Below are 25,708 nucleotides of genomic sequence, written 5' to 3'. Positions count from 1 at the left end.
AGAGCCTAAGGTGCTCGCTCCCCGCTTAGGGAGAGCAGATCATGACAAGGGTGAACTGAGGCAGAACAGCATGGTGTCAGGCACACATTGTGGACAGAACTGTTGGCAAACTCACACGAGGCACTAGCAAGAACTTCAAGGAAAGTCTGGGTGAGACATTAACAGGAAAGAGGAGTCCTACATTACTAGATGCCCCAGGAGCAGCCACGCCATGGCTTGTCGGCATGGATTCTCCTAGGCTGTGGCTTGTCTTCTTACTCTCTCAATAGTGTCTTTTGAAGAACACATGTTCTTAATTTTGACAAAGTTCAATTTATCAACTTGTTCTTTTTTTGATTATAGTTTTCATGTTATATCTGAGAAATCTGCCTAACCTAAGAGCACAAAGATGTTCTATATTCTCTTCTGTAAATGTTACTGTTTTAGGTTTTACATTTAGATCTATGATCCATTTGGAGTTCGTTTTTGGGTATGTTGTGTGAGTGATGGATGGAAGTTCTTTTTTAAAAAGATATGAGCATCTAAATGTCCCAGCAGGATTTGTTGAAAAGACTACTTTCCCACTGAATTGAGAAATCTCCTTTGGACTTGGCTGAAAATCAATTAGCCATATGTATGTAGGTCTATTTCAGGACTTTATTCTGTTCCATTGTTCTATTTGTATACCTTGATGCCATTACCACACTCTTGTGTTGCTTTTTTCAAACAGAAAATATGATATTATGAAAGTATATTGCACACAGACAGGAAGTAGAATGGTGGTTGCCAGGGGGTGGAGGGAAGGGGGGAATGGAGAGTTACTGTTTAATGAGTTCAATTTCAGTTTTGTAAGATGAAACAAGTTGTGTGGATGGATGGTGGTGGTGGTAGCACAGCAGTGTAAATATACTTAATATCATAGAACTGTTCACTTAAAATTGATTAAGATGGTAAATTTCATTACATGTGTTTTGCCACAGGTTTTTTGTTTGTTTTGTTTTTAAGCTATATTGCACAATGGTGCAAAATGAGTACTCAGTCATTTCAGTTGAATGTTTTAAAAAAATCAAGACCCATTGTTAGCTAGCAAATAATGGGGGTAGAAGTTCGACTCCCCAACTGAAAGATATTTTATTTCACTGTTTTACATAGCTGCCTCAGAATTGTAATCCTGTCCAGTGATAAAGCTCAAATTTTAAAATTTTCGTATTTAAGAAGTATCCTAGATCTCTTTAGTAGTAGTGACTTACTAAAACAGAAATGGGAAATATTTTAATTTATCCTCCTCTCTTCCCCCACTCTTACTGTTCATGCTCACCCACTTCTGTTTCTTGAAAATTGCTCTTCTTAAATCTCAAGACATAAAGTTAACTTTTTTGAGTATTTTTTTACATTGTGGTAAAGTATGCATATTATAAAATTTTCCATTTTAGTTATTTTTAAGCATACACTTCTGTGGCATTAAGTATATTATGTTGTTATGCAACCATCACCACCATTCATCTCCAGAACATTTTCATCTTCTCAAACTGAACTTCTGAACTCATCAGACATTAATTTCCCATTCCTCCCTGTTTCTTGCCTCTGGTAACCACCATTCTATACTTTTTGTCTATGAATTTGACGTAAGTGGAAACTTATGTCACCTTGTGGCTTGCTTATTTTGTTTAGCATAATGACTTTAAGATTTATTGACTTTGTAACAAGTGTCAAGTTTCCCTTTTAAGGCTGAATAATATTCCATTGTATTTATATACCACAATTTGTTCATCTATCCCTTGATGTTTTCTTGGTTTGCTTCCACCTATTTTAAGTAATGCTGCTGTGAACATGAGTACAAATAACTCTCCAAATCCGTACTTTCAGTTCTTTTGGGTATATATTCAGAAGCGAAATTACTGGGTCATATGATAATTCAGTTTGATTTTTGGAGAAACCACCATACATTTTGCACAGTGGCTGAACCATTTTGCATTCCCATCAACAATGCACAGGGGTTCCAGATTCTCCACATCTTTACAAACAGTTGTTACTCTTTTTTATCTTTTCAGGTGCGTATTGGCCACTTGTGTATCTTCTCTGGAGACGTCTGAGTGCTTTGCCTATTACTGTTGGGGTTTTTTGATGTTGTGTTTTAAAACTTCTTTATATATACTGGATATTAATCCTTTAACAGGTATATGATTTGGCAAATATTTTCACCTGTTCTGCAGGTTTTCTTTTTACCACAAGGATAGTGTCCAGATTTCAGGGTAGGAAAATTTTTATTTTGATATAGTTCAGTTTATATATTTTTACTTTTGTTACATAATGCTGTTGGTATCATATCTAAGAAATCATTTCCAAATCCAATGTCATGAAGCTTTTTCCCATTGTTTTCTTCCAAGAGTTTTATGATTTTAGTTCTTATTTTTTTTCCTTTTTTCTTTTTTTATTTGAAGTATAGTTGATCTACAGTATGTGTTAGTTTCATGTGTACAGCAAGATTATTCAGTTACTTTTTTTTTCAGATTGTTTTCCATTATAGGTTATTGCAAGATATTGCATATAGGTCTCTGTGTAATATGGTAAATCCTTCTTGCTTATCTGTTTTATGTGAAGCAGTTTGTATCTATTAATCCCATAGTACCCCTAATTTATCACCCACCTCCCCCTTTGGTAACCATAATTTATTTTCTGTGTCTGTGAGTCTGTTTTTTGTATATAGATTCATTTGTAGTATTTTTTAGATTCCATGTATAGGTGATATTATAAAATATTTGTGTTTTTCTATCTGATTGACTTCATTTAGTATGATATTCTCTAGGTCCCATCCATGTTGCTGCAAATGGCAGTATTTCATTCTTTTTTATGACTGAGTAATATTTCACTTTGTGTGTTTGTGTGTCTGCATGTACACACATACTTGTATCACATCATCTTAAGTCAGTTGTCTGTTGATGGTTACTTGAATTTTTTCCATCTTGGGTATTGTAAATAGGGCTGCTGTGAACATTGGGGTACATGTATCTTTTTAAATTAGAGTTTTTGTCTTTTCAGTATTTATACCCAGGAGTAGAATTGCTAGATCATATGTAACTCTATTTTTAGTTTTTGAAGTAACCTTCATACTGTTTCCCATAGTGTCTGCACCAGTTTACATTCCCAACAAGAGTATAGGAAGGTTCCCTTGCTCCACACCCTCTCCAGCATTTGTTATTTTCATACTTTCTGATGATAGCCATTCTGACTGATGTGAAGTGATACCTCATTGTGGTTTTAATTTGTGTTTCTCTAATAATTAGTGATGTTGAGTATCTTTTCATGTGACTGTTGGTCATCTGTATGTTTTGTTTTTGGAGAGATACCTGTTTAGGTCTTCTGCCCATGTTTTGATTGTGTTGTTTCGTTTTTTGATATTGAGTTATAGAAGTTATTGGTATATTTTGGATATTAATCCCTTGTCAATCATATATCATTTGCAAATGTTTTCTCCCATTCCCTGTTTCAAAAAAGACATTTCATTTTGTTGATAGTTTCCTTTGCTGTGTAACAGTTTTTAAGTTTGATTAGGTCTTGTTTAGGGTTTATTTTTGCCTTTATTTCTTTTCTTTGGGAGTCTGATCGTAGATCTATTTTGAGTTAATTTATGTATATGGTATAAGGTAAGAGAAATTCTTTTGCATGTGAATATTCAATTTTTCCAGTAGCACTTGTTGAAAAGACTGTCCTTTCCTCTGCTGAATGGTCTTGGCACCTTGGAAAATCATTTGACCATATATATGAGGGTTTATGGCCCTACTGGTAAAGAACTCACCTGCCAATGCAGGAGACATAAGAGGCGCCAGTTTGATCCCTGGGTCTGGAAGGTCTTGTGAAGGAGGGCATGGCAACCCACTTGCCTGTAGAATCCCATGGGCAGAGAAGCCTAGCGGCCTACAGTCCATAGGGTCACAGTCAGACGTGACTGAACCAATTTAGCATGCGCACACACATGCATGGTGTATTTCTGGAATCTCTAGTCTGTTTCGTTGGTCTGTGTGTGTTTATGCCAGTACACACTGCTTTGATTACTGTGGCTTTGTAGTAAATTTTGAAATCAGAAAGTGTGACATAGGAAAAGAAAAGAAAGTGTGAGATCTACAACTTTATCTTTTCAAGTTTGTTTTGGCAATTCAGGGTCCCTTGAGATGCCCCCCTCCCCCCCAAAAATTGAGATTTTGATAGGGATTTCATGAATCTGTGCATTGCTTTGTGTAGAATTGACATACACTATTGTCTTCCATTCCATGGACATTTTTGTGTCATGTCTTGCCATTTATTTGTGTCTTCTTTAGCATCTTTAATTAAGTTTTTTTATTATAGTTTTCAGTGTGTAAGTCTTTCACTTCCTTGGTTAAGCTTATTCCTCTGTTTTTAAAATTTGTTAATTTTTGGCTGCCCTGGGTCTTTGTTGTAACCCATGGGCTTTTCATTGTTGCATGTGGGCTTTCTCTAGTTGTGGCATGAGGAGCTACTCTTCGTTGCAATACATGGGTTCTCATTTTGGTGGCTTCTCTTGTTGAGGAGCACGAACTGTAGGGCGGGTGGGCTTCAGTAATTGCAACACATGGGCTTAGTTGTTCAATGGCATGTGGGCAGATCTGGGATTAAACCTATGTCACTTGCATTGGCAGGCATATTCCTAACCACTGGACTAACAGGGAAGTCACTATTTCTGTATTTTTGATGCAATTATAAATGGAATGGTTGACCTCTTTTTCAGATTGTTCATTTATAAAAACACAACTGAGGTAATTCCCTGGTGGTCCAGTAGTTAGGACTCTGTGCTTTCATCCCTGGCTGGGGAACTAAGATCCTGCAAGCTGTGTGTTGCAGCCAAAAACAAAAAAACAACACAGCTGATTTTTGTGTGTTGATTCCATATTGTGCAACTTTTCTGAACTTATTTGGCTAGTTTTTTTGATGTAGAATTTTCAGTATTTTCTATATATAAAATCATGTCATCTGCAAACAGTGATACTACTTTTCTTTCTAATTTGGATGCCATTTCTTTCTTCTTCTTGTCTAATTGCCCTCACTAGGACTTCAACTACTGTACAGAATAGAATTGGGGAATGTGGACATCTTTCTTCCTGACCTTAAAGGAAAAGCTTTTAAGTCTCTCACCATTGAGCATAATGTTAGGATTTTTCGTTCTTGGTCTATATTATTTTGAGGTACTTTTAGCCTACTCCTAGTTTGTTGAGTGTTTATCATGAAAGGTTATTGAATTTTTCAGATATTCTTTCAACCTCATGACGTGAGGTTTTTTCGCTTCATGTTCTTAATGTGATTTTCATATGCTGAACCATTCTTGTATTCCAGGAATAGACCCCACTTGGTCATAGTGTACAGGTTATTTTAATATGCCATTGAATTCAGCTTGCTAATATTTTGTTGATGACTTTTGTATCATAAGGGATATTGGTCTGTAGTTTTCTTTACTTGTAGTCTTTGGCTTTGATGTCAAAGTCATGCTGGCCTCATAGAATGAGTTAGACTTTGTTCCTCTTCAATTTGGGGGGGAAATTTAACTGTTAATACTGTTCTCATTCAAGCTGTCTTCCTCACTGTTATTGATAACTGAGATGAAGATACCATATAGACGCTGTAGTAGTTAAAGGTATCATAAACATGAAAATTTTTATTCAATCACAGTAATAATGAAAGGATTGTAAATTGAATAAACAAAATATTGTATTTGCCCTATCCACGTGACCCTGAAAAGACTGTATTTAGATTGTAATGAACAATAATTGTGATAATTTCTCAGTCTGTCTATATCTTAAATATTAGGAATGTAAATTGGAACAAATTTTCTGGTGCAGAATTTAGCACTATGTAAATTCTTAAAAATTATGCATCCTTTCACCCAGCAATTCTATTTATAGACCATTGTGTTAAATATAATAGTTATATAAATATTGCATATAGAAATTTCTAACTTTGCATGGTAATGAAAAGTTAGAAACCATCATGTCCAGAAACAGGGACTTGAGTAATAAATTGTGGTATACACATGAGGTATAAAAATATTGATGTTGAAGAAAGTTTCACAAAACAGCATAGCTTGAGTCCATTAATATGCTACTATTTAGGCATAAAAACCCCTCAAGCTTAATTTTATCTGTTAACAGTGGTCTGTTTTGGGAGTAGTGGTAGTATTTATTAATGACATTTTTATTTTTACTTCTCCATTATTTGTATTTTTTAAAACAATAAAGGATATTTTATTACAAAAATTTATTATTTTATTAAAGCAAAAGATATATTTATAAAATTTTTATTTATTTATTTTTGGCCTTATTGGGTTTTCGTTGCTGCGAGGGCTTTTCTCTAGTTGCAGAAAGTTGACGCTACTCTCCAGTTGCAGTGCTCGGGGTTTTCATTGTGGTGGTTTCTCTTATTGCAGGCTTTAGTGGTTGTGGCTTCTGGCCTTTAGAATACAGGCTCAGTAGTTGCGGCGCACAGGCTTAATTGTTGCGTAGTATGTGGTATCTTCCTGGATCAGGGATTGAACCTATGTCTCCTGCATTGGCAGGCAGATTCTTTACCACTGAGCCACCAGGAAAGCTCAGCAAAAGATATTTTTAAACTTGAAAATGAAGTTAGAAAGCATAGTTAAATCCCATGACAGAATCAGTATCTAAAAATAGTCTTGGTCGGTGAGGATGATGGATTGAATCCCGTGAAAGCTAATCAGAATAGGTAAATAGGTAGGTAAAGTAACAGGTCATGTTTCTGGGTTTAAAAAGCCAACTCTAACCAGTATAGAAGTGTGAGGTGCGCTCTAATGGCCATGTGTGCTGTAAGGCTAAGAGCTGTAGTCTCCTCCAGCCGCCTCTGAGTGTGAGCAGCCGGCCGCTCGCTCCCCGTCCCGTCTCGTCTCACACCAGCTTGGTCTCTTCGAGAGAAGTCTCCCACGCTTCCCTACCAAGCGGTGTTACGTCTTGTCACTGTTTTGCCCCATCTGTTCTGTTGATTTTTTTCTGATTTGTTCAAGTTGCTGTCTACCTGAATTTCTTTCCCCCTCACTTTCACATTTTCCAACTTGACCCGTACCTCAGGAATCCAGCTCAAGTGCTGAAGTCTGTCCGTCACAGTGCAGTCACATTGTACTCAAATTTATTTCATTCTGGGAATTTCACATGTTGAGAAATTAAAATCAATAAGACTTCTCGCTTAATGGGCAAAAGTTGAAGTAATGCAAATCCTCTTCTATTAAAAGTCACATACAGACAGATTTAACAGTAAGGACCAAATACCAGATACCGTTTGTCATTTCTGTGTGAACCACCAACGTTCTAAAGTGTGGAGCGTCAGTCTCACTATTGCTGCAAAACTTTCCCCAGAAGCAGTCATTTTAAATGGGAATTAAATGTTGTAAACTCTTGGGAAGAAGATCAAATGATGCCCATGATACTACTTGTTGTAAAAGATTAAAGCTAATGCTTGGGGGCAGGAGGGGCAGAATTTAAAATACAAGTAAAATAGTTGTCGCATTGTGTGTTCTTGGAAGTCTTGTAGCAGAGTGGTTAAGTGTGGGCCCTGGAGTCAGATGACCCCAGTTCAAATCCTAAATCCAGCATTTACTACAATGGTAACTTTCAGAAAATAATCTCTCTGTGCTTTTGTTTCCTCATTTTAAAAATAGGCTGATGATAAAGCACTTACCTCTTTGGGTTATTGTATTAAATGTTAGTACCATGTAAAGCTCTTAGGAAAATACCTAGTGCATAGTGTGTGCTCAAAAATATTAACTATGACTATTCCACTGGGAAACTTAGACCATTTGAGTCTTAAATTGGAATTCATCCCTGCATAAAAAGTGACCATTATGAAAAAATTTTCTCCTTCCCTGGTAGTTTCAGAGAATAGTCCAGATGCTACCAATCTGTTTGAAACCATGTAGTGAGGAATGTAGATAGAATTGGGATAAGGGGAGATAATCTTTCCTTCTTCCTGTAAATATTATAATGCTTAATAAAGAAAATTTGGAAAAATATAAAAATGATACAAAATTGTTTATAACCCTACTACTGTTGTTCAGTTGCCCAGTTGTGTCTGACTCTTTGTGACCCTATGAACTGCAGCACACCAGGCCTCCCTGTCCCTCACAATCTCCCAGAGTTTGCCCAAGTTCATATTCATTGCATCGGTGATGCCATCCAGCCACCTCTGACGCCTTCTTCTCCTTCTACCCTCAATGTTTCCCAGCACCAGGGAGTTTTCCAATGAGTCGTCTGTTCGCATCAAATGACCAAAATACTAAAGCTTCAGCTTCAGCATCAGTCCTTCCAGTAGTTCTTCCTAACATTAATATGGCTGAATTCCTTCTAATTTTCCCCCCTGTGCATTAATTTTTTATGTACAAATAAGTTATGATTATAACACATACACAGACTGAAGAGTATTTAACTTAGAGAAGTAAACTGTTGTGGCATTCCAGATGAGGGATGTTCAGAGCCTGGTCTAGGTCACTGGCTATAGACATAAAGCATAAGATCAGAGACAAAGGTATTCATGTTTTTGCCATTGAGTCAATAAACTTTGGTGTGGTGATTTCAGAGAGAGTTTTTTTTTAGCTCTGGCTCCTGAAAAGAGACAGATGGAACATAGGAGGAAGAGCATATTTGCTGGGGAAGATGTTTGTTTTCACCATGTTGAATTTTAGATTTGAATAGGACATCCAGATGGAAATGTCTAACAGGCATTTGAGGTATATAGCAAGGACTTGAGAGATAATCTGCCTGAGATATGAATGAGAACATCCTGTGAGAATGTTTAAAATAAAGATGGTACCTGTTTGGGCTAAGTGTACTTAGTTCTTTAAGGGCAGGAATGGAGTCTTCATCTCTGTTACCCTCCACATAAACTTTAATAGAATAAATAAGTTTACTGAAACAAAGAGACGAGGCCATTAATTTGGTTTCTGAAGAATGCCAATGAACTTGAGGGAGTCATAATTATCATTTACTGCCCTTTTCTTAGTTTTGTTGGTGTCTAAAATTTAAATTCTTAAAGAGAAATAAAAGACTCCCATTTTTCTTTTCTGCTTTTGATGGAATTGTGTTTACATGATTTACTTAAAAATGTTATTTGGGTGACTATAATTCATTCAGTTTAATCTTGCGTTCTTAAAAACGATGATAGTAAAGAAGATTGTTCCAGTGGTTCTTTCAGTGTCCAGAGTATGCACATAGTGGATATGTTAAGGACACCTCCCTTGTAAAAAAAATTTTTTTAACCATTTTAACTTTTTGTTTTCTATTGAAATATAGCCGATTAACAATGTTGTGACAGTTTCAAGTGAACAGCCAAGGGGCTCAGCCATACATGTACGTGTATCCATTCTGCCCCAAACTCCTTCCTCCCAGGCTGCCACAACAGTGAGCAGAGTTCCCTGTGCTGTGCAGTAGGACCTTATTGGTTATCCATTTTAAATAGAGCAGTGAAGGACACTTCTTTAATGTGATTAACATATAAGGGGGGAAAGGTTTAGGAATATAAAAAATATATAAATAAGTACAGGGGAAAATGTAAACATAAGTACTCACAGGGTATTGAATCTTGTGTGGCTTGGGAGGCTTAATTGGACATTTGTGTCAGAAGAAATTAGATTGGTGGCAGGAGCTTCTGAGTAGGAAGGGGGACTGTGGAGAGAACCACCTCATCATGCCCTCCACCCTTCTCTTTGCATACATTAGCCAGCAGTTGGTTAATTTGCACATGTGGTTTCAACTGTCAGGTTGTGTTGACTCATTCTGAAAGCTCCAGAATAGGCCCCTGTGTCTTCCCCCCCCCAGTACCTAGCACCTTACTGGAGTAGGCTATGAAAAAGTATTTGGCAAATGAATAGAATGATGAGTTTATTCAGTAAAATGGTGAATTAGTTCAGGAAACATTTAATGAGACTTGAATGTCCTGTGGAGATGGAAGTGAGTGGAGGAGTATTGACCTACTAAGGTTGATAAGATATTATCTGACCTTAAGGAAAATAAATTCTGATACTGAATATAAATTTGTAAAACCTTCTGGTTTTCAGATTAACCAATGTAGAAAATAAGTAATTTGCCGACCCAAAATGGTTTCTTTCTGACATAGATTTTAAGAGATTTGTTAAAAGATATTATTTGAAATAGTTCAAAATCACTGTGGATGGTGACTGCAGTCATGAAACTAAAAGATGCTTGTTGCTTGGAAGAAAAGCAATGACAAACCTAGACAGAGTTTTTAAAAAGAGACATCGCTTTAAAAAGCAGAGACATCACTTTGCTTACAAAGGTCCGTAGAGTCAAAGCTTTTATTTTTTTCCAGTAGTCATGTATGGATGTGAGAGTTGAACCATAAAGAAGGCTGAGTGCCAGAGAATTGCTGCCTTCCAACTGTGGTGCTGGAGAAGACTCTTGAGAGTCTCTTGGACAGCAAGGAGGTCAAACCTGTCAGTCCTAAAGGAAATCAACCCTGAATATTCACTGAAGGACTGATGCTGAAGCTAAAGCTCCAGTACTTTGGCCCCCTGATGTAAAGAGCTGATTCATTGGAAAAGACCCTGATGCTAGGAAAGATTGAGGGCATGAAGAGAAGGAGGCGATAGAGGATGAGATGGTCGGATGTCATCACCAATTCAGTGGTCATGAGCTTGAGCAAACTCCAGGAGATGGTGAAGGACAGGGAACCCTGCAGTTCATGGGTTTGCAGAGTCAGACATGACTTAGCGACTGAACAGCAACAATGTGAAATCTTATTTATGTAACTGATAAGCACACAATTCTGCATTCCTTCTCCTCACTCATTTAGCTAGAAAGGATAATTACGGGATCAGTTTTATGATCCTCTGTTATCATTCAGTTTTTTTCTTATTTTGTTAAAATTTGGAATTTGATTAGATGGGGACATTATGCTCTTCTGAAAATATAGGAGTCCATTTCTCTAAAGTGACTGTGGTAAAGCAGCAAGATACTTAATTGAATGGATGTACTGAAATATTAGGTTGATGCAAAAGTAATTGTGGTTTTGCATCGTTGAACTTTGCTGTTTGATATTGGAATATATTATTAAATTAATGTTATACATCATTTTCATGCACTTTTCTCACTTTATGGCTTTTGCTAATGACTTATTGCTTGCTGTATATTTTATATTTATTTTAGACTATGGAAATGATGTTAGACAAAAAGCAAATTAGAGCGATTTTTTTGTTCGAGTTCAAAATGGGTCGTAAATCAGCAGAGACAACTCAACATCAACCATGCATTTGGCCCAGGAACCGGTCATGTACGCACAGTGCAGTGGTGGTTCAAGAAGTCTTGCAGAGGAGACAAGAGCCTTGAAGATGAGGAGCATAGTGGCCGACCATCAGAAGTTGTTGTTCAGTTGCTCAGTCGTGCCTGACTCTTTTGCAACCCCATGGACTGTGCCATGCCTGGCTTCCCTGTACTTTACTATCTCTTCAAGTTGACAGTGTCCAGTTGAGAGGATCATCAAAGCCGATCCTCTTACAATTACATGAGAAGTTGCCGAAGAACTCAACTCCTACCATTCTACAGTTGTTTGGCATTTGAAGCAAATTGGGAAAAGCTCAGTTAGTGGGTGTTTGACTGCAAAAAAAAAAAATCGTCTTTTTGAAGTGTTGTGTTCTATTATTCTGCACAACAACAATGAATGTTTCTTTTTTTAAAAAAAAATTTATTTCATTTGTTTATTTGGCTGTGCCTGGTCTTAGTTGAGGAACATGGGATTTTTGATGTGGCATGTGCATTCAAGCCCCCTGACCATGGCTTGAACCCAGACCCCCTGCATTGAGAGCACGGGGTCTTAGCCGCTGGGCCACCAGGGAAGTCCCCAATGAGCCATTTCTTGATTGGACTGTGATGTGCAACAAAAGGTGAATTTTACATTACAGCTGGTGATGACCAGCTCAGTGGTTGGACTGAGAAGAAGCTCCAAAGCACTTCCCAAAGCCAAACTTGCACCAAAAAAAGGTCATGGTCTCTGATGGCCTGATCCACTACAGCTTCTGAATCCCGGCACAACCATTATATCTGGGAAGTGTGCTCAGCAAATCGAGGAGATTCACCCAAAACTGCAATGCCTGCAGCCAGCATTGGTCAACAGAATGGGCCCAATTCTTCTCCATGACAGTGCTCGACCACATGTCGCACAACAAACGCTTCAAAAGTTGAATGAATTGGTCTGTGAAGTTTTGCCTCCTCCACCTGACCTCTCGCCAACTGACTACCACTTGTTGAGCATCTCAACAACTTTTTGCAGGGAAAATGCTTCCACAAGCAGCAGGAGGCAGAAAATGCTTTCTAAGAGTTTGTTGAATCCCGAGGCACAGGTTTTTTTTTTTTTTCCATTTATTTTTATTAGTTGGAGGCTAATTGCTTTACAGTATTGTAGTGGTTTTTGCCATACATTGACATGAATCAGCCATGGGTTTACATGTGTTCCCCTTTCTTAACCCCCCTCCCACCTCCCTCCCCATCCCATCCCTCTGGGTCCTCCCAGTGCACCAGCCCCGAGCACTTGTCTCATGCATCCAACCTGAGCTGGTGGTCTGTTTCACCCTTGACAGTATACTTGTTTCAATGCTATTCTCTCAGATCATCCCACCCTGGCCTTCTCCCACAGAGTCCAAAAGTCTGTTCTATACATCTGTGTCTCTTTTTCTGTCTTGCATATAGGGTTATCGTTACCATCTTTCTAAATTCCATTATGTATGCGTTAGTATACTGTATTGGTGTTCATCTTTCTGGCTTACTTCACTCTGTATAATGGGCTCCAGTTTCATCCATCTCATTAGAACTGATTCAAATGAATTCTTTTTAATGGCTGAGTAATATTCCATGGTGTATATGTACCACAGCTTCCTTATCCATTCGTCTGCTGATGGGCATCTAGGTTGCTTCCATGTCCTGGCTATTATAAACAGTGCTGTGATGAACATTGGGGTGCACGTGTCTCTTCCAGATCTGGTTTCCTTGGTGTGTATGCCCAGGAGTGGGATTGCTCCAGGCAGATTTTTATGCTACAGGAATAAACAAACTTACTTCTTGTTGGCAAAAATGCATTGATTGTAATGGTTCCTATTTTGATTAATGAAGATGTGTTTGAGTCTAGTTATAATGATTTAAAATTGATAGTGCGAAACCGCAATTACTTTTCTTACCAACTTAATAGCTTAAGTATCTTGATCATTCAAGTATGCAATGATCAGATAATTCAGTGTGTAAGTTAAGTGAGCTTTTATTAAAGTATATGATATAATGGTTTATCATTCATTTCCCTGTTTTTTTTAAAATAATCAATACAGTTCTTAATTATCAGAACTGATACAAGGACTGTTATTGTGAAAACTACAGAAAAAAACTACAGAAAATCAATGGACTCCTGCAATACCACCAAGCTATTTGTAGTTTGCTAGGCAGAAAGATCAGAATATAGGAAGTTAGGAATCCTTGAAGAGATTATTACTGAAGTAGCCTTAACTGCCTACCTAACCAGTCAGAATGTGTGTTCTATGTGGTGGGAAACTTACATAATTCAAGTCTTAACCTGTTAATTAAACATGTATCAATTAAGCATAAGAAAAACTTAATTCAGTTGTTAGAGGAAAGAAGTATATTACTAGAAGGGAGAGCAACTTTGTGGAACCTAGAGAGACTCCAAACAAGAACTTAGCCTATTTTCCACACTGTCCAAAGAGAACAGAAGCCAGCTTTCCATTGTGATTTGAACATGTAATTTTTCGGACCTTACTGTGGTTCTGGTTTTCCTTTGTTTTAGATTTTTAACTCACCAGAAAACCTATTATATCAGAATATGGGGAATGAGGTGGTAATATGTCTGTCCCCTTTGTAAACAAATAAACTGGCATCTGGCGTTGTTGTTGAGTCGCTAAGTCGTGTCTGACTCTGAGACCCCAAGACCTGCAGCACGCCAAGGTTCCCTGTCTTTTCACTATCTCCCAGAGTTTGCTCAAACTCCTGTCCATTGAGTCAGTGATACCAGCTAACCATGTCATCCTCTGTCACCCCCTGCTTCTCCTGCCCTCAGTCTTTCCCAGCATCAGGATCTTTTCCAATGAGTTGGCTCTTTGCATCAGGGGGCCAAAGTACTGGAGCTTCAGCTTCGGCATCAGTCCTTCCAGTGACTTTTCAGGGTTGATTTCCTTTAGGATTGACTGGTTTAACTTCCTTACTGTCCAGAGGACTCTCAAGGGTCTTCTCCAGGACCACAGTTTGAAAGCATCATTTCTTTGGCATTCAGGCTTCTTTGTGGTCCAGCTCTCATATCCCTACATGACTCTTGGAAAAACCATAGCTTTGACTATAGGACCTTTGTAGGCAAAGTGATGGCTCTACTTTTTAATATGCTGTCTAAGTTTGTCATAGCTCTTCTTTTGAGGAGCAAGCATCTTTTAATTTCGTGGCTACTGTCACTGTCCGCAGTGATTTTGGAGCATCTGGCATATATGTTAGTTTTTGAAATAACTTCATTAAATATAGCCATAACCTTTTATAAATTGATAAGTGTAAATTAAGCCTAATCAGTTCTGTGTGTGTGGGGAAAAAGAGCTAAGGGCCACACACAGCAATGTATTTTGTATAAGGCAGGAATCATAGTCTTGTTTAACCAGTGTATTGGTGCATGGTTGGTGCTCAATTTAGTGTTGTTATTAATGAAGCTAATTACTAAATTTCAGAGATGATAACTCCAGACCTCTATTGAGAACAACTATCAGCATTTTATGACTCTATTCATAGATTTATTCTCATGTCAATAGATCATTTCTGCCTTTTCTTTAATTCAGCAGAAACAATTCATTAAGTGATGAAAGTAGAATTCTGCCAACAAACTGGAGCCAAATAAAAGGTGCATTTGTTAGAAAATGCACATGTTAGAAAATGCACATGTTAACAGAAAATGCATCTGTTAGAAAAAAGGGATGGGGTAGTGCATTTGAGAACAAAGATAGTCTTATTTGTTTCATTGTCTTTATTTTTAAAATAATTAAAACTTTATTTTTTAGACCTTGTTGCAGTATGCAAGCAACAAGAATGCATCAGAACACATTGTCTATCTTCTGGAGGTATATCGACTTGCCATCCAAAGCTTTGCCAGTGCTCGCCCGTATTTAACTACTGAGTGTGAAGATGTCCTCTTAGTGCTTGGCAGATTAGTACTGTAAGTTTAAGAACTTAAATCACTGTTAAAATTGAGTATTTTTGGTTGTAATGTTTGTCGGACTTCTCTTTACTGTGGCATCACATTGTTTAAAGGGTCATACCTTTGAATGAAATTTCCTTTGCTCTGACCCCTTTATATTCCCATTTTCAGGAGACATGTATAAGTGAAACTGCAATCAAGCAGCTGCAGTTAATATTTAATTGCCCCTAGAGTCTCTCTCTCTACTCAGGCTTAGGTTGATATGTTTTCTTTTTGTCCTTAGGTATGGATCAACTGAAGTGACAGAGTATCTGGAAGGTGTAGTGGTCTTTGAGGGAATTATTGTGAAATTCTGCAACTCAGTTGTATTATTCGAATTTACTAGCAGAAAGTATCAGGGCACAGTATAAAATTACCACCCTAAAAGCTCATACTGATTTAGCTAATATTTTAATACTTGCCTGCCTAATAGCAGACAAAATTACACCTTTAATATATTTTATTTGCAGAGTGAAAAAATATAACAGCTGTTAGTTTTTAGTTCTGGAATCACTTTGATTCAGTTTACAGATTGTTGGTAGGATAAATTTTAGTCTAGGTGATCGATTTTGCTTTTCTGTAGTCTTAACTGTTTTCTTTCCTATATTCCAAAATCCCAGACCTGTAACATCATACTTTTTTTTTGGAACACATACATTCCTTGTTTTATAATCCTGTTATTCCTTCTCTAAAGCTTCATAGTTTTACTTCTTTCTTTTTTTTAAAGTTGAAAAGTTAATATAACAATGTTGAATAAAATTTTGAAGAGTAAAGAATTTGAAAAATTTGAAATAGTCCAAATAAATCTAAAATGTATATTGTGTCACTGTCATACTGTACTTATTATGACTATAACCAGTGTTATATACTGACTTAGTTTTTCATATTCTAGGAGTTGTTTTGAATTACTGCTTTCAGTGTCTGAAAGTGAACTGCCATGTGAAGCCTGGGTACTCTTCCTTCAGTCTTTACAGGTGGGTTGATTTGTCCTCAAAAAAGTTCTCTGATTGGATATCCAAGACACCTAGTTAATTTCTCCCAGCAAACTGAAATTGGAAACTTAGAACAAAAACAAGTTCATTCTATATTGTGTTAAGTTCATGGAATGAGAAAGAGGCCTTCCAGATGAAGAGAGTATCCTAAAAATTATTGGGTTTTTTCCTTTCATTTGGTTTTGTTGGTCTTTACGTAGCTTAGAAGTCAACAAAAAATTTTTCATTCTTCAGAAACAAAATTTTAGACAGAATAAATCTATTAAAATATAAGATTGTATATGTTTATTATGTAACACTATTTGGTTCATTCATAGTACATTGATCTAGTAATTTCCCCTAAAATTTCAGGGACTTATAATGCTAACAATTAAAAGTAGACATCAGAGATTCTGTTCATGCATTTTACTTACAGGAGAGCTATTAGTTCATCTGTTGGCTTGATAATAAGCATTCTTAGATGAGCAGATCAGAAAATAGCAAGTTGGGGAGAGGAGAGTAAAGTAGGAGAAAAAAAGCAAGTGTACTGCCAGCAATAGAAAACAAATTTGCCTGTTAGCAGTAGAGATATTTAAAGAAAACAGACATAAGTAAAAAAGCTATCATTCAGTTATTATCATTAACTATGTGGCAAACAGTACTCTACATTATTTTTACATTTTGTATCTTTTAATCAAATTGCAACCCTTATATAACACAGAGATCATTTGAACCACAATTTATAAATAGGGAGGCAGGCATAGAGAGGTGAATTAACTTGCCTAAAGTTAACACCTAGATTTATACCTAGAACTTGCTTTGTTTAACTGTTTCCTCAAGGACACAAACTCCATAGTAGCCTGGACCTGTTTCATGCAGGCATAAGTCAAGGTTTGCATGTTAACAGACATACTTCATTATTTGAAAATTAGTTTCTTCTTGACTGTTTAATCCAAAACGAAATGATATAATGTTCAGTTCAGTTCAGTCATGTCTGACTCTGCGATCCTATGGACCGCAGCACGCCAGGCCTCCCTGTCCATCACCAACTCCTGGATAATTGTTACTCTTTAGATTTTCTGTTTAAGAAGAATTCTGTGTCATGTCCTTGGCATGTTCTAATCCCTATAATGTCCTAACTCTTCACGTATTCATATAGTTGTTAAAATCATCTTTCATACAGAGCATATTGATTTTGTCATTCTCTCTTTTGGGGTCTGCCAGTAGTTTTGCCCTGGCATAAGACATTCTAGAAGGGCAAATGAACTTATTCTTATTAGGGCTGTTACTATTATTTTTTTATTAGTATCCCTTTGCAGAGTGATACTTTCTTAGTATCTCTTCACTTTTTTTTTTTTAGATTGTATGCCTAAATAAAATATTTGTCTTCCTCCCTACCTGTACAACTTTGTTAAAATATTTATCATACAATTCAGGATATATACATTCACATTTCTGAATATGTGTTCAATAAAATAAATACAGTAGAGGTACAGATAAATATAAGGCACAATCCCTGTAGAAATACAAAGCATGAAAAATTGAAGTTTTCTTATTTTAGGTAAAAATAGATAAGACATCAGACTGTTTTGATGATACCTTTGGTAAGAGAATAGTTTTTTACCAGGCAGACCACAGAGAGCCTACTATTCTCAACCACTATTTACCCAGCTTGTGTAACCCTTCCAGACCTTTTCTTTATGTATATAAAAATACATTCTGAAATGGAGTTTTAAATAAAAATGAGATCCTATATTTTGCAACCTTTTTAACTTAATGATTTTATCGTGGACATATGTCTAGGATTGCATATGTAGATCTTCCTTGATCACTGCCTGGGATTCTGTTATGTGGCTGTACCATAAATTATTTGGCCAGATCTCTTTGCTGTTTATTGTAAATAATGCTAGAGTGAACATCTTGCACTTGTATTTCTATATTGTAGATTTCAAGATGTGGACTTCGGATAGTGTTACCTTAAACAAGAAATTATTTTTAAAATTCCACCATAGTTTTTGAAGACTCTTATTTGATGTTATTTAAAAAATTTTTTTGTCTTTGTTTATCTGGTCATGTTGCTCAGCTTGTGGAATCTTAGTTTCCCAACCAAGGATTGAACCTGTGGCCCCTGCCTTGAAAGTCCATGGAGCCATCTGTCATGTAAAAAGTCTTCTGATAGAAGAGTTTAAACAATTAAAAAGATACATTAGAATAGATATCGTTGTCATGCTTATGTTAGAAGGAATAGGTTGCCTATGTGAATACTGCAGAATCTTTTAAAAGAAAGCTGTGCCAGTGACCTTAAAATAATTTAGTCATTCAAGGATGTAAATTGAATTGTGGTGATAATTTTACCTAGGGGAATTCAGGAAAACATTTTAAAGGTACTCTTTAACTTAGAGAAAATGCCCTAGTTTCATTATTTAAAAGTAGCAACAGAATTTCATAAAACTTTGAGGATAGCTATTTTTCCCCCCTGCTTATTTATTTTTAGGAAATCCAAGATAACAGGGCTTTTCATAGACTTTCAGATATTGCCTGTTTTCTGGATATGCTTTTTTTTTTTTTTAAGGAGTCACATGATGCATTATTGGAATTTGGGAATAATAACCTACAAATACTGGTTCATGTTACCAAGGAAGGGGTGTGGAAAAATCCTGTTCTTCTTAAAATACTGTCTCAACAGCCAGTAGAAACAGAAGAAGGTAAGCTTAAAACTGTACTGACTACTGAAGGAGGATTTAGTTCTAAGAGAATTAAAAATTTTTATGGGTTAAAATTTTGTGAATTTCACCTGTGTGAAATAACCAGTCATTCTGGTCTCCTTTGAATAATAAAAACTAGCCATTAGCACTTAATGTTTTGTTTAAAGATTCTTGAATTTTAACAGAGTTTTAAAAGTATCCCTTTGTCCTTGTTTTTAAATATTGCTTTGAATAACAATGTTTATACAGAGCTCCTGTGATAGAAATTAATAATCTGCTTCTAGTCCTGAGTATATAGTAAAGCTTTGCTTATATTTTGTTTATTGGTTACTAGAGCTGAGGACTATGGCAGAAAATTACTTTTTATTTTAGATTTATGAAACATTGGAATTTAGCATTTTATAGAGATGTACGAAGAAGAAAGTTTTTATTTAAGAATTGTCAGTTGAAGACCAACAGATTTACGGATTTGGGTTGATGTGTTTGCATTTAGACGCACAAAATGTCTCATTTTACATGTCCAACAATTATGATTTTGTTTGCTTTAAGTTAGTAGAAAATTAATAAGGATCACATCTTTCTTAAGTATGTTTTTGGAATAAGAATGAGTTTCAAAACAGTTTTTTTTTACACTTTTGATATATCTTTAGTTCAAGTTTCAGGCCTTTTGTATATTGATATCTTAAAATATGGGCCTCCCAGGTGGCACTGATGAGAAAGAACCCGCCAGCAGGAGACTGAGACACACCGGATTTGACCCTGGGTCAGGGGGCTCCCCTGGAGGGAGGGCGGGGCAACCAGCTCCAGTGTTCTTGGCTGGAGAATCCGTGGTCACAGGAGCCTGGTGGGCTACAGTCCATGAGGTCGCAAAGAAATGGGCACAACCGAAGCACGGAGACACGTCTTAAAATATTTCAGTTAACTTATTCATTCCCCAAGTTTGATAACCTATTGTATACATGTTATTTGCATTTTTCTTTATAGTGTGATCATTGATAATAAGAGTGCTTAGATTTTCTCTTGGTCCCTTACCTCTGATAGTTCTACTGCTTATCAGTTATACTGACAAGAAAAAAAAAGAGCTGTTAAATAGAAATAGATTTGTATAAATGTTTTACGTTGAGGTTCTTGATAAATGGCATCCTTTTGTAAATATAGGCAGGTGGACGCTCAGTGATTGCCTTTATCGTTATTAAAAATTGCATTGGCAGCAGGGATCTTTACCACTAGCGCCACCTGGGAAGGTTTTTTTTTTTTTTTTAAAGTGTTAGAGGACAACTCCAAATAGTTGCGAAAGGATCCTAGAATTAGCAGATTCCCAGATAAGGATCCAGGAGTGAAGAGTGAGTGCATGACCTTTGTAGACAGGTTCAAGCTCCAGAGGGAAGAAATGGAATTGCATTAAATGTCCCTCGTTTTTTTTTCCTGATGTAACTAATCAAATATTTCACCCTCCTACCTCTGGAATTAGTAGTATTCAGTTTCTTTTTCAGTTCAGTTCAGTCGCTCAGTCGTGTTCGACTCTTTGTGACCCCATGAACCGTAGCGCGCCAGGCCTCCCTGTCCATCACCAATTCCCGGAGTCCACCCAAACCCATGTCCATTGAGTTGGCGATGCCATCCAGCCATCTCATCCTCTGTTGTCCCCTTCTCCTCCTGCCCTCAGTCTTTCCCAGCATCGGGGTCTTTTCAAATGAAGGTGGCATCAGGTGGCCAAAGTATTGGAGTTTCAGCTTCAGCATCAGTCCCTCCTATGAATATTCAGGACTGGTTTCCCTTAGTGTACACTTTATTGTGTCATTTTAAATATTGAAGTATATGGATGGATTCCTTTTTAAAAATACAGTTAAGTAAGGATTGATTTTAACATAACAAAGTGTTTTTAAAATGCAGCTTTGATTTTTGTGTTAAAAATTGATGCAGTGGTTTAACTGACTGTAATCTATTGAGTAAAGTAGTTTTACCTCATAGAAATAATAGCTGTAATTTATAGCGTGCCTGTTATGTGATGGGCACTGTATTAGTTCTTTCCGTCTCATTTAATCCATTCAACAGGCGAGAGATTACACATGTGCAAGGCCATATAGTTAAAATTGTGGAGACAGAATTTGAATCCAGGTGAGGAAATATTTAAAAGTTTTTGATTGATTAAAAGTGATAACCATTTCGTTTCTAAATACATGGTTTTACCCAAAAGTTAACAAGGCACGGTATTTGTCCTCAAATCGCTGATTGTATAATCAGGTCGATATCAGAGCAAATAATAGCAGTACTATTGAGCGTTCACTCCTCCTGGCCCCTGTATTCAGTGTCTTCCTTGCATTCTGGTATTTCATTTATCATCCTTTCATCTCTGCGAGGTAAGCTTTTCATCGTTAAAGAAACTTGAGACTCAGGAAGGTCTGATTTGTCCAAGGGCCTCACAACTAGTATGTGTGAGAGTCATGATTTGGCCTCAGTTAATTGATTCCAAAATCTAAGATCTTAGCCTTTATATACTCTGATCATTTATTACTATGTGTAAAGAGAAAAATAAGTGTGGTAAAAGAAGTAAAATGTTAGGGGAATTTAGAAGGGATTGGGCTGTATAGATAACATACCTGTTTTCAGGTGTGAGATTTGTGAAAATGCGTATACTTGATAGAGTAGATCAATGGAGCATAATCTGATGTCAAGCAGTTTAGGATGGAGGGGACAGATGTGGCAAGAAATAACATGAAGTAATTAGGTTGGAGAGAATTTTTAAAAGAATTGCTAGGACACGGTAACTAAGTTGATTTCCTTAGGAAAGGAGTTGGCAAGGAAGGGTAATTCCAGAATTTCATTTTTTAAAAAAATTGAGCAAATACCATTAGTGAAAATAGAAGTAAGGAATGAGGAGCTATTTGAGATATGATTGTAAGTTCATTTTGTGGAATTTAGTGCTTGTGGGACTAAAATAAAGAAGTCCAAATGCAAGTGATCTATTTTCTGTCCATGCCTTTTGACCTTGACTGTGTATCAGAGTATCCATGGAATTTAAAGCCAGAACACACGGACACATATCCCAGGTCCAGGCTTCATCTGCTAAATCAGGGTCTCCAGAGTTGAAGCTCTGAAAACTGACCTTTTTGAAGTGCCGCAGGAAACAAGCCCTTCCACCTGTGCGTGCTGGGAGTATAAATTGGTACAATCTCTGAACATCAATCTGGCAGCAGTTTCACTTCTAGGAATTTTTTCTATAATTTTCTTCTAGCCATGCATCGTGAAATGGTCTCTGTACAGGGCTGTAAGTTGTAGCATTATTGACAATTGCCAAAGATTGGAAACAACTTGCAAGTTTATCAGGAGGGGATTGGTTAAATTAGTTAAAATTGATCTGTACAGTGGAATAATACACACTTGTTAAAAGTATTGAGCTCTCAGTGTACAGTGATGTGATAGAATGACCTGTATGATATATTAAATAGGAAAAGAAATAGGTCTTCTGTACTCAGAAGGATTAACAAACTGTACTGGAAGGATAAACAAAAATGATTGTTGTTTCTTGAGGAAAGAGACTACGAGACTGGAGTCAGAGTAGAAGGGAAACAACTTTTAACTGTACATCTTTTTGTGGGCCTTTTGACTTTTGTGTTATTTGCATGTATAATGTTACCTATTTTTTTAAAAGAGAAAATTAAAACATCTCTACAGTTGATTCTCATATGTAGTTAAGATTGGGCAGTGGTTCCCCCAACCCTGGTGGTTTATCATTAATTTTAATGATTTCTGTTCCACATGTGGCCTGTAGACCGAGTGGATGTTATCTTTGAGGCTTATTAGAAAAGCACAGTCTCAGATCCCATTCCAGGCCTACTGAATTAGAATCTGCATTTTAATAGGATTTCCCTAGTGATTCAGAAGGCATTTTCAAGTTTGAGAAACACTGTGTTAGGTGAACCATCTAAAACACCTAAAGTGTTCGCTTGCAAGTCATCTTAACATGTACATTCCCACCTCTGTTCTTTAAGTAATACTGTGTAACAATGCACACACTTGTTGAATATTTACTATTTATAAGTCAAGGGCTTGTTCAGAACACTGTAAAAATCAATGGGAGTACTGCTTCAAGCAGCATTTTCCAAAGTGTGTACTGAACCAGGAACATGGACTTTATGTCATGTTAATGATATGTGTAAAAGGGTTCTCTGGTCAAATCAGTTTGGGTAAAATTGGGTTTAAATAAGAGTGAACAGTTTTCTTCATTGCAGGACTGTTCAGAGATTTGACCAAGGAATCCTTTTTTTTTCTAGGACTATCTCTCAGGTCTTTTGCTCGGTGGAACACACTTTGAGAAATGCCTGGTTTAGAGGAAAGACCACCACTGACTTTGGAATCCTTGGCAAGTTACCTAATTTCTCTGAGTATTGATTTTCCTAACCTTAAACCGGGGATAACAATACTTGCCTTGGTGGTGGTGTGAAGAATAAATGAGAGGTGTGTAAAAACACTCAGAAGCTTGGTCCCTCATGAGTGTTTAAGTGGTAGTTGTTAATATTACACAGGATACTTCATTTTTCCTTGTTCTTATGTTTATAGTTCATTTCACTGTTCCTTACTATCCTTATCAGGATGTGAAGGAGGAGAAAGTGAAAGAATAAATTTTGGTGAAATGCTAGTGGTAGCTTTATTAAAAGGTTTGCTGTTTGTGGGACTTCCCTGGTGGTCCAGTGTTTGGGGCTCTATGCTTCCAATGCAGGGGGGCACGGGTTCGTTTGATACTTGGTCAGGGAACTAGGATCCCACATGCCGTTTGGTATGGCTAAAAAATAGAGTTAAAAAAAATTTTTTTTAATGGTTTGATGTTCAAAGTAAAACTGCTAAGTAATATGGGAATAATTAGCAACATTATTTTGCTCTTTGCTCTGTTAAATGAGTACAGAGATCAGAGTAAACTTCCAGTTATGTCAGCTGACCTTTTATCTGCTAAAAAAACAACAACAACAAAAGATATCAAACTTTCATCTTCACAACCTTGATATGTTATGTGGTATGTTATCAAACTGTTTTATTTTTCCTTTTTTCTAGTCAATAAATTGATTGCACAAGAAGGACCTTTCTTTCTGCAAATGCGAATAAAACATTTGTTGAAATCTAACTGCATCCCCCAGGCTACAGCTTTATCAAAACTGTGTGCAGAATCTAAAGAAATTTCAAATGTGTCATCTTTTCAGCAAGCCTATATCACATGCTTATGTTCCATTCTTCCTAATGAAGAGGCTATTAAGGAGGTAGGTAAAACAAGTAACTGCTGTTGTCATTCATACAATAAATTTATTAGATTTTAATAATTGTTGCATGACAGGATGAAAACCAAGACTTTTTTTTGGTCAGGCTACTGGTAAGTACCATTTTAATTGTATATTTAACTCTTCAGCACATTGAATATAAAATTGTGTCTTTTAGGTGTATTTGAAAAGTAGATACTTAAAAATATGCAGATAAATGCTTATGAATTTGGCTGATGGTTTGTTTTGAAATGTTTAAATGTGAAAGTCATTTTTTCTTCTTTAACAATTTCTCTGGGAAATGTAGACATCATTAATAGTGGTGTCAAGAGATAAAACTAAAAAAAAAGAGATAAAACTAAAGATAATGGCAGTTAGCTTAAGTTACTTTATACATTTAACTCTGTAAGCAGAGAAGTATAGGACTTTAGAACCTATGGATACACTTTGAACGATAATCAAGCAGACAAATGGGTTTTTTTAGTGGGTTTTTTTTTTTTAGCCTAAATCATTGTTTTCCTTAGAAAAGTTGGAATTAGTCTTTTGATAAATTATACAGAGAAAAATAAGGAATTCCAAGGCTATATTTCATCATCTATCTTTAATTCTCTTACCTGCCATTCAGGTCTTAATATGGATTCTCATTTTACCTCTACACTGAACTTGTTAAATGAAGGAATCACGAAGATCTGGTTCTATGCTGTAGTGATTCTTAAACGTCTATGACAATTTCAGCTGTAAATATCTCATTCTTCAAGTGAAACTGTCTTTCCATTTTAATAATTTTGTTTGTTTATTTTTTGCTGTGCTGGGTCTTTGTTGCTGTGTGGGCTTTTCTCCAGTTGCTGAGAACGGGGGCTACTCTAGTTGTGGTGCTCGGGTTTCTCATTGCCTCGGGTTTCTCAGTGGCCTCTCTCGTTGTAGAGCCGGGGCTGAAGGCTGTGCAGGCTCCAGCAGTTGCGGCTCCCAGCCTCTAGAACACAGGCTCAAGAGTGTGGCTTAGTTGCTCCTTGGCATGTGAGATCCTCCCAGATCAGGGATGAAACCCATGTTTCTTGCATTGGCAGGTGAATTCTTTACCATTGAGCTACAAGGGAAGCCGCTATCTTTAGACTTTAATATACAGACTCCACCAGGACCAACAAATCTATCGGTCCCGTCCACTTTTCACTCTCCTTCACTCTTCTCATATACTCACTTCCCTCCTTACCCTGCTTTCCATAGTCAATCACTATTATCACTCCTTTGCATATACCCTCAACTCCTCTGCTGGTCTTTTCCTTAATTATACTTATTTGGCTAACGTGTATCCTCATTATCCCTACATCTCCACCTCCTTTGTATCTTTACCTGCATTAATAGTTTGGGTGGGGAAAACCCTGCCAACTGATTTACTTTAATTGAGTCACACTGTGTTTCTTTAGTCTATTCACTCTCCCACTCTCTGAGGTTACTACTTCATACTCTTAACTTTTTCTTTTAACCTGTACTACAGCACCTTCTCTCCCATCTCTGTCTCCGCTGATGAGCTTTCTTCCTCTTTCTCTGAGGAAATTGGGAATGTTGGAAG

General features: G+C 36.8%; 1 protein-coding gene across 2 annotated transcripts in view; it reads left to right on the top strand.

Moving 5' to 3' along the window:
* Positions 1-25,708, top strand: part of RLF (RLF zinc finger) — a 79,163-nt gene that overhangs the window by 15,316 nt on the left and 38,139 nt on the right. For both annotated transcript variants that reach the window (XM_065915637.1, XM_065915630.1), the window contains exons 2-5: positions 15,038-15,192; positions 16,106-16,187; positions 18,757-18,889; positions 23,939-24,141. In XM_065915637.1, coding sequence (XP_065771709.1) covers positions 15,038-15,192; positions 16,106-16,187; positions 18,757-18,889; positions 23,939-24,141 — 573 coding nt within the window. The remainder of the gene's footprint in view (positions 1-15,037; positions 15,193-16,105; positions 16,188-18,756; positions 18,890-23,938; positions 24,142-25,708) is intronic.

Source organism: Muntiacus reevesi, chromosome 1 (assembly GCF_963930625.1).
Source record: "Muntiacus reevesi chromosome 1, mMunRee1.1, whole genome shotgun sequence".
Classification (NCBI taxonomy): Eukaryota; Metazoa; Chordata; class Mammalia; order Artiodactyla; family Cervidae; genus Muntiacus; species Muntiacus reevesi.
This window is presented reverse-complemented; position numbering and strand designations above follow the sequence as displayed.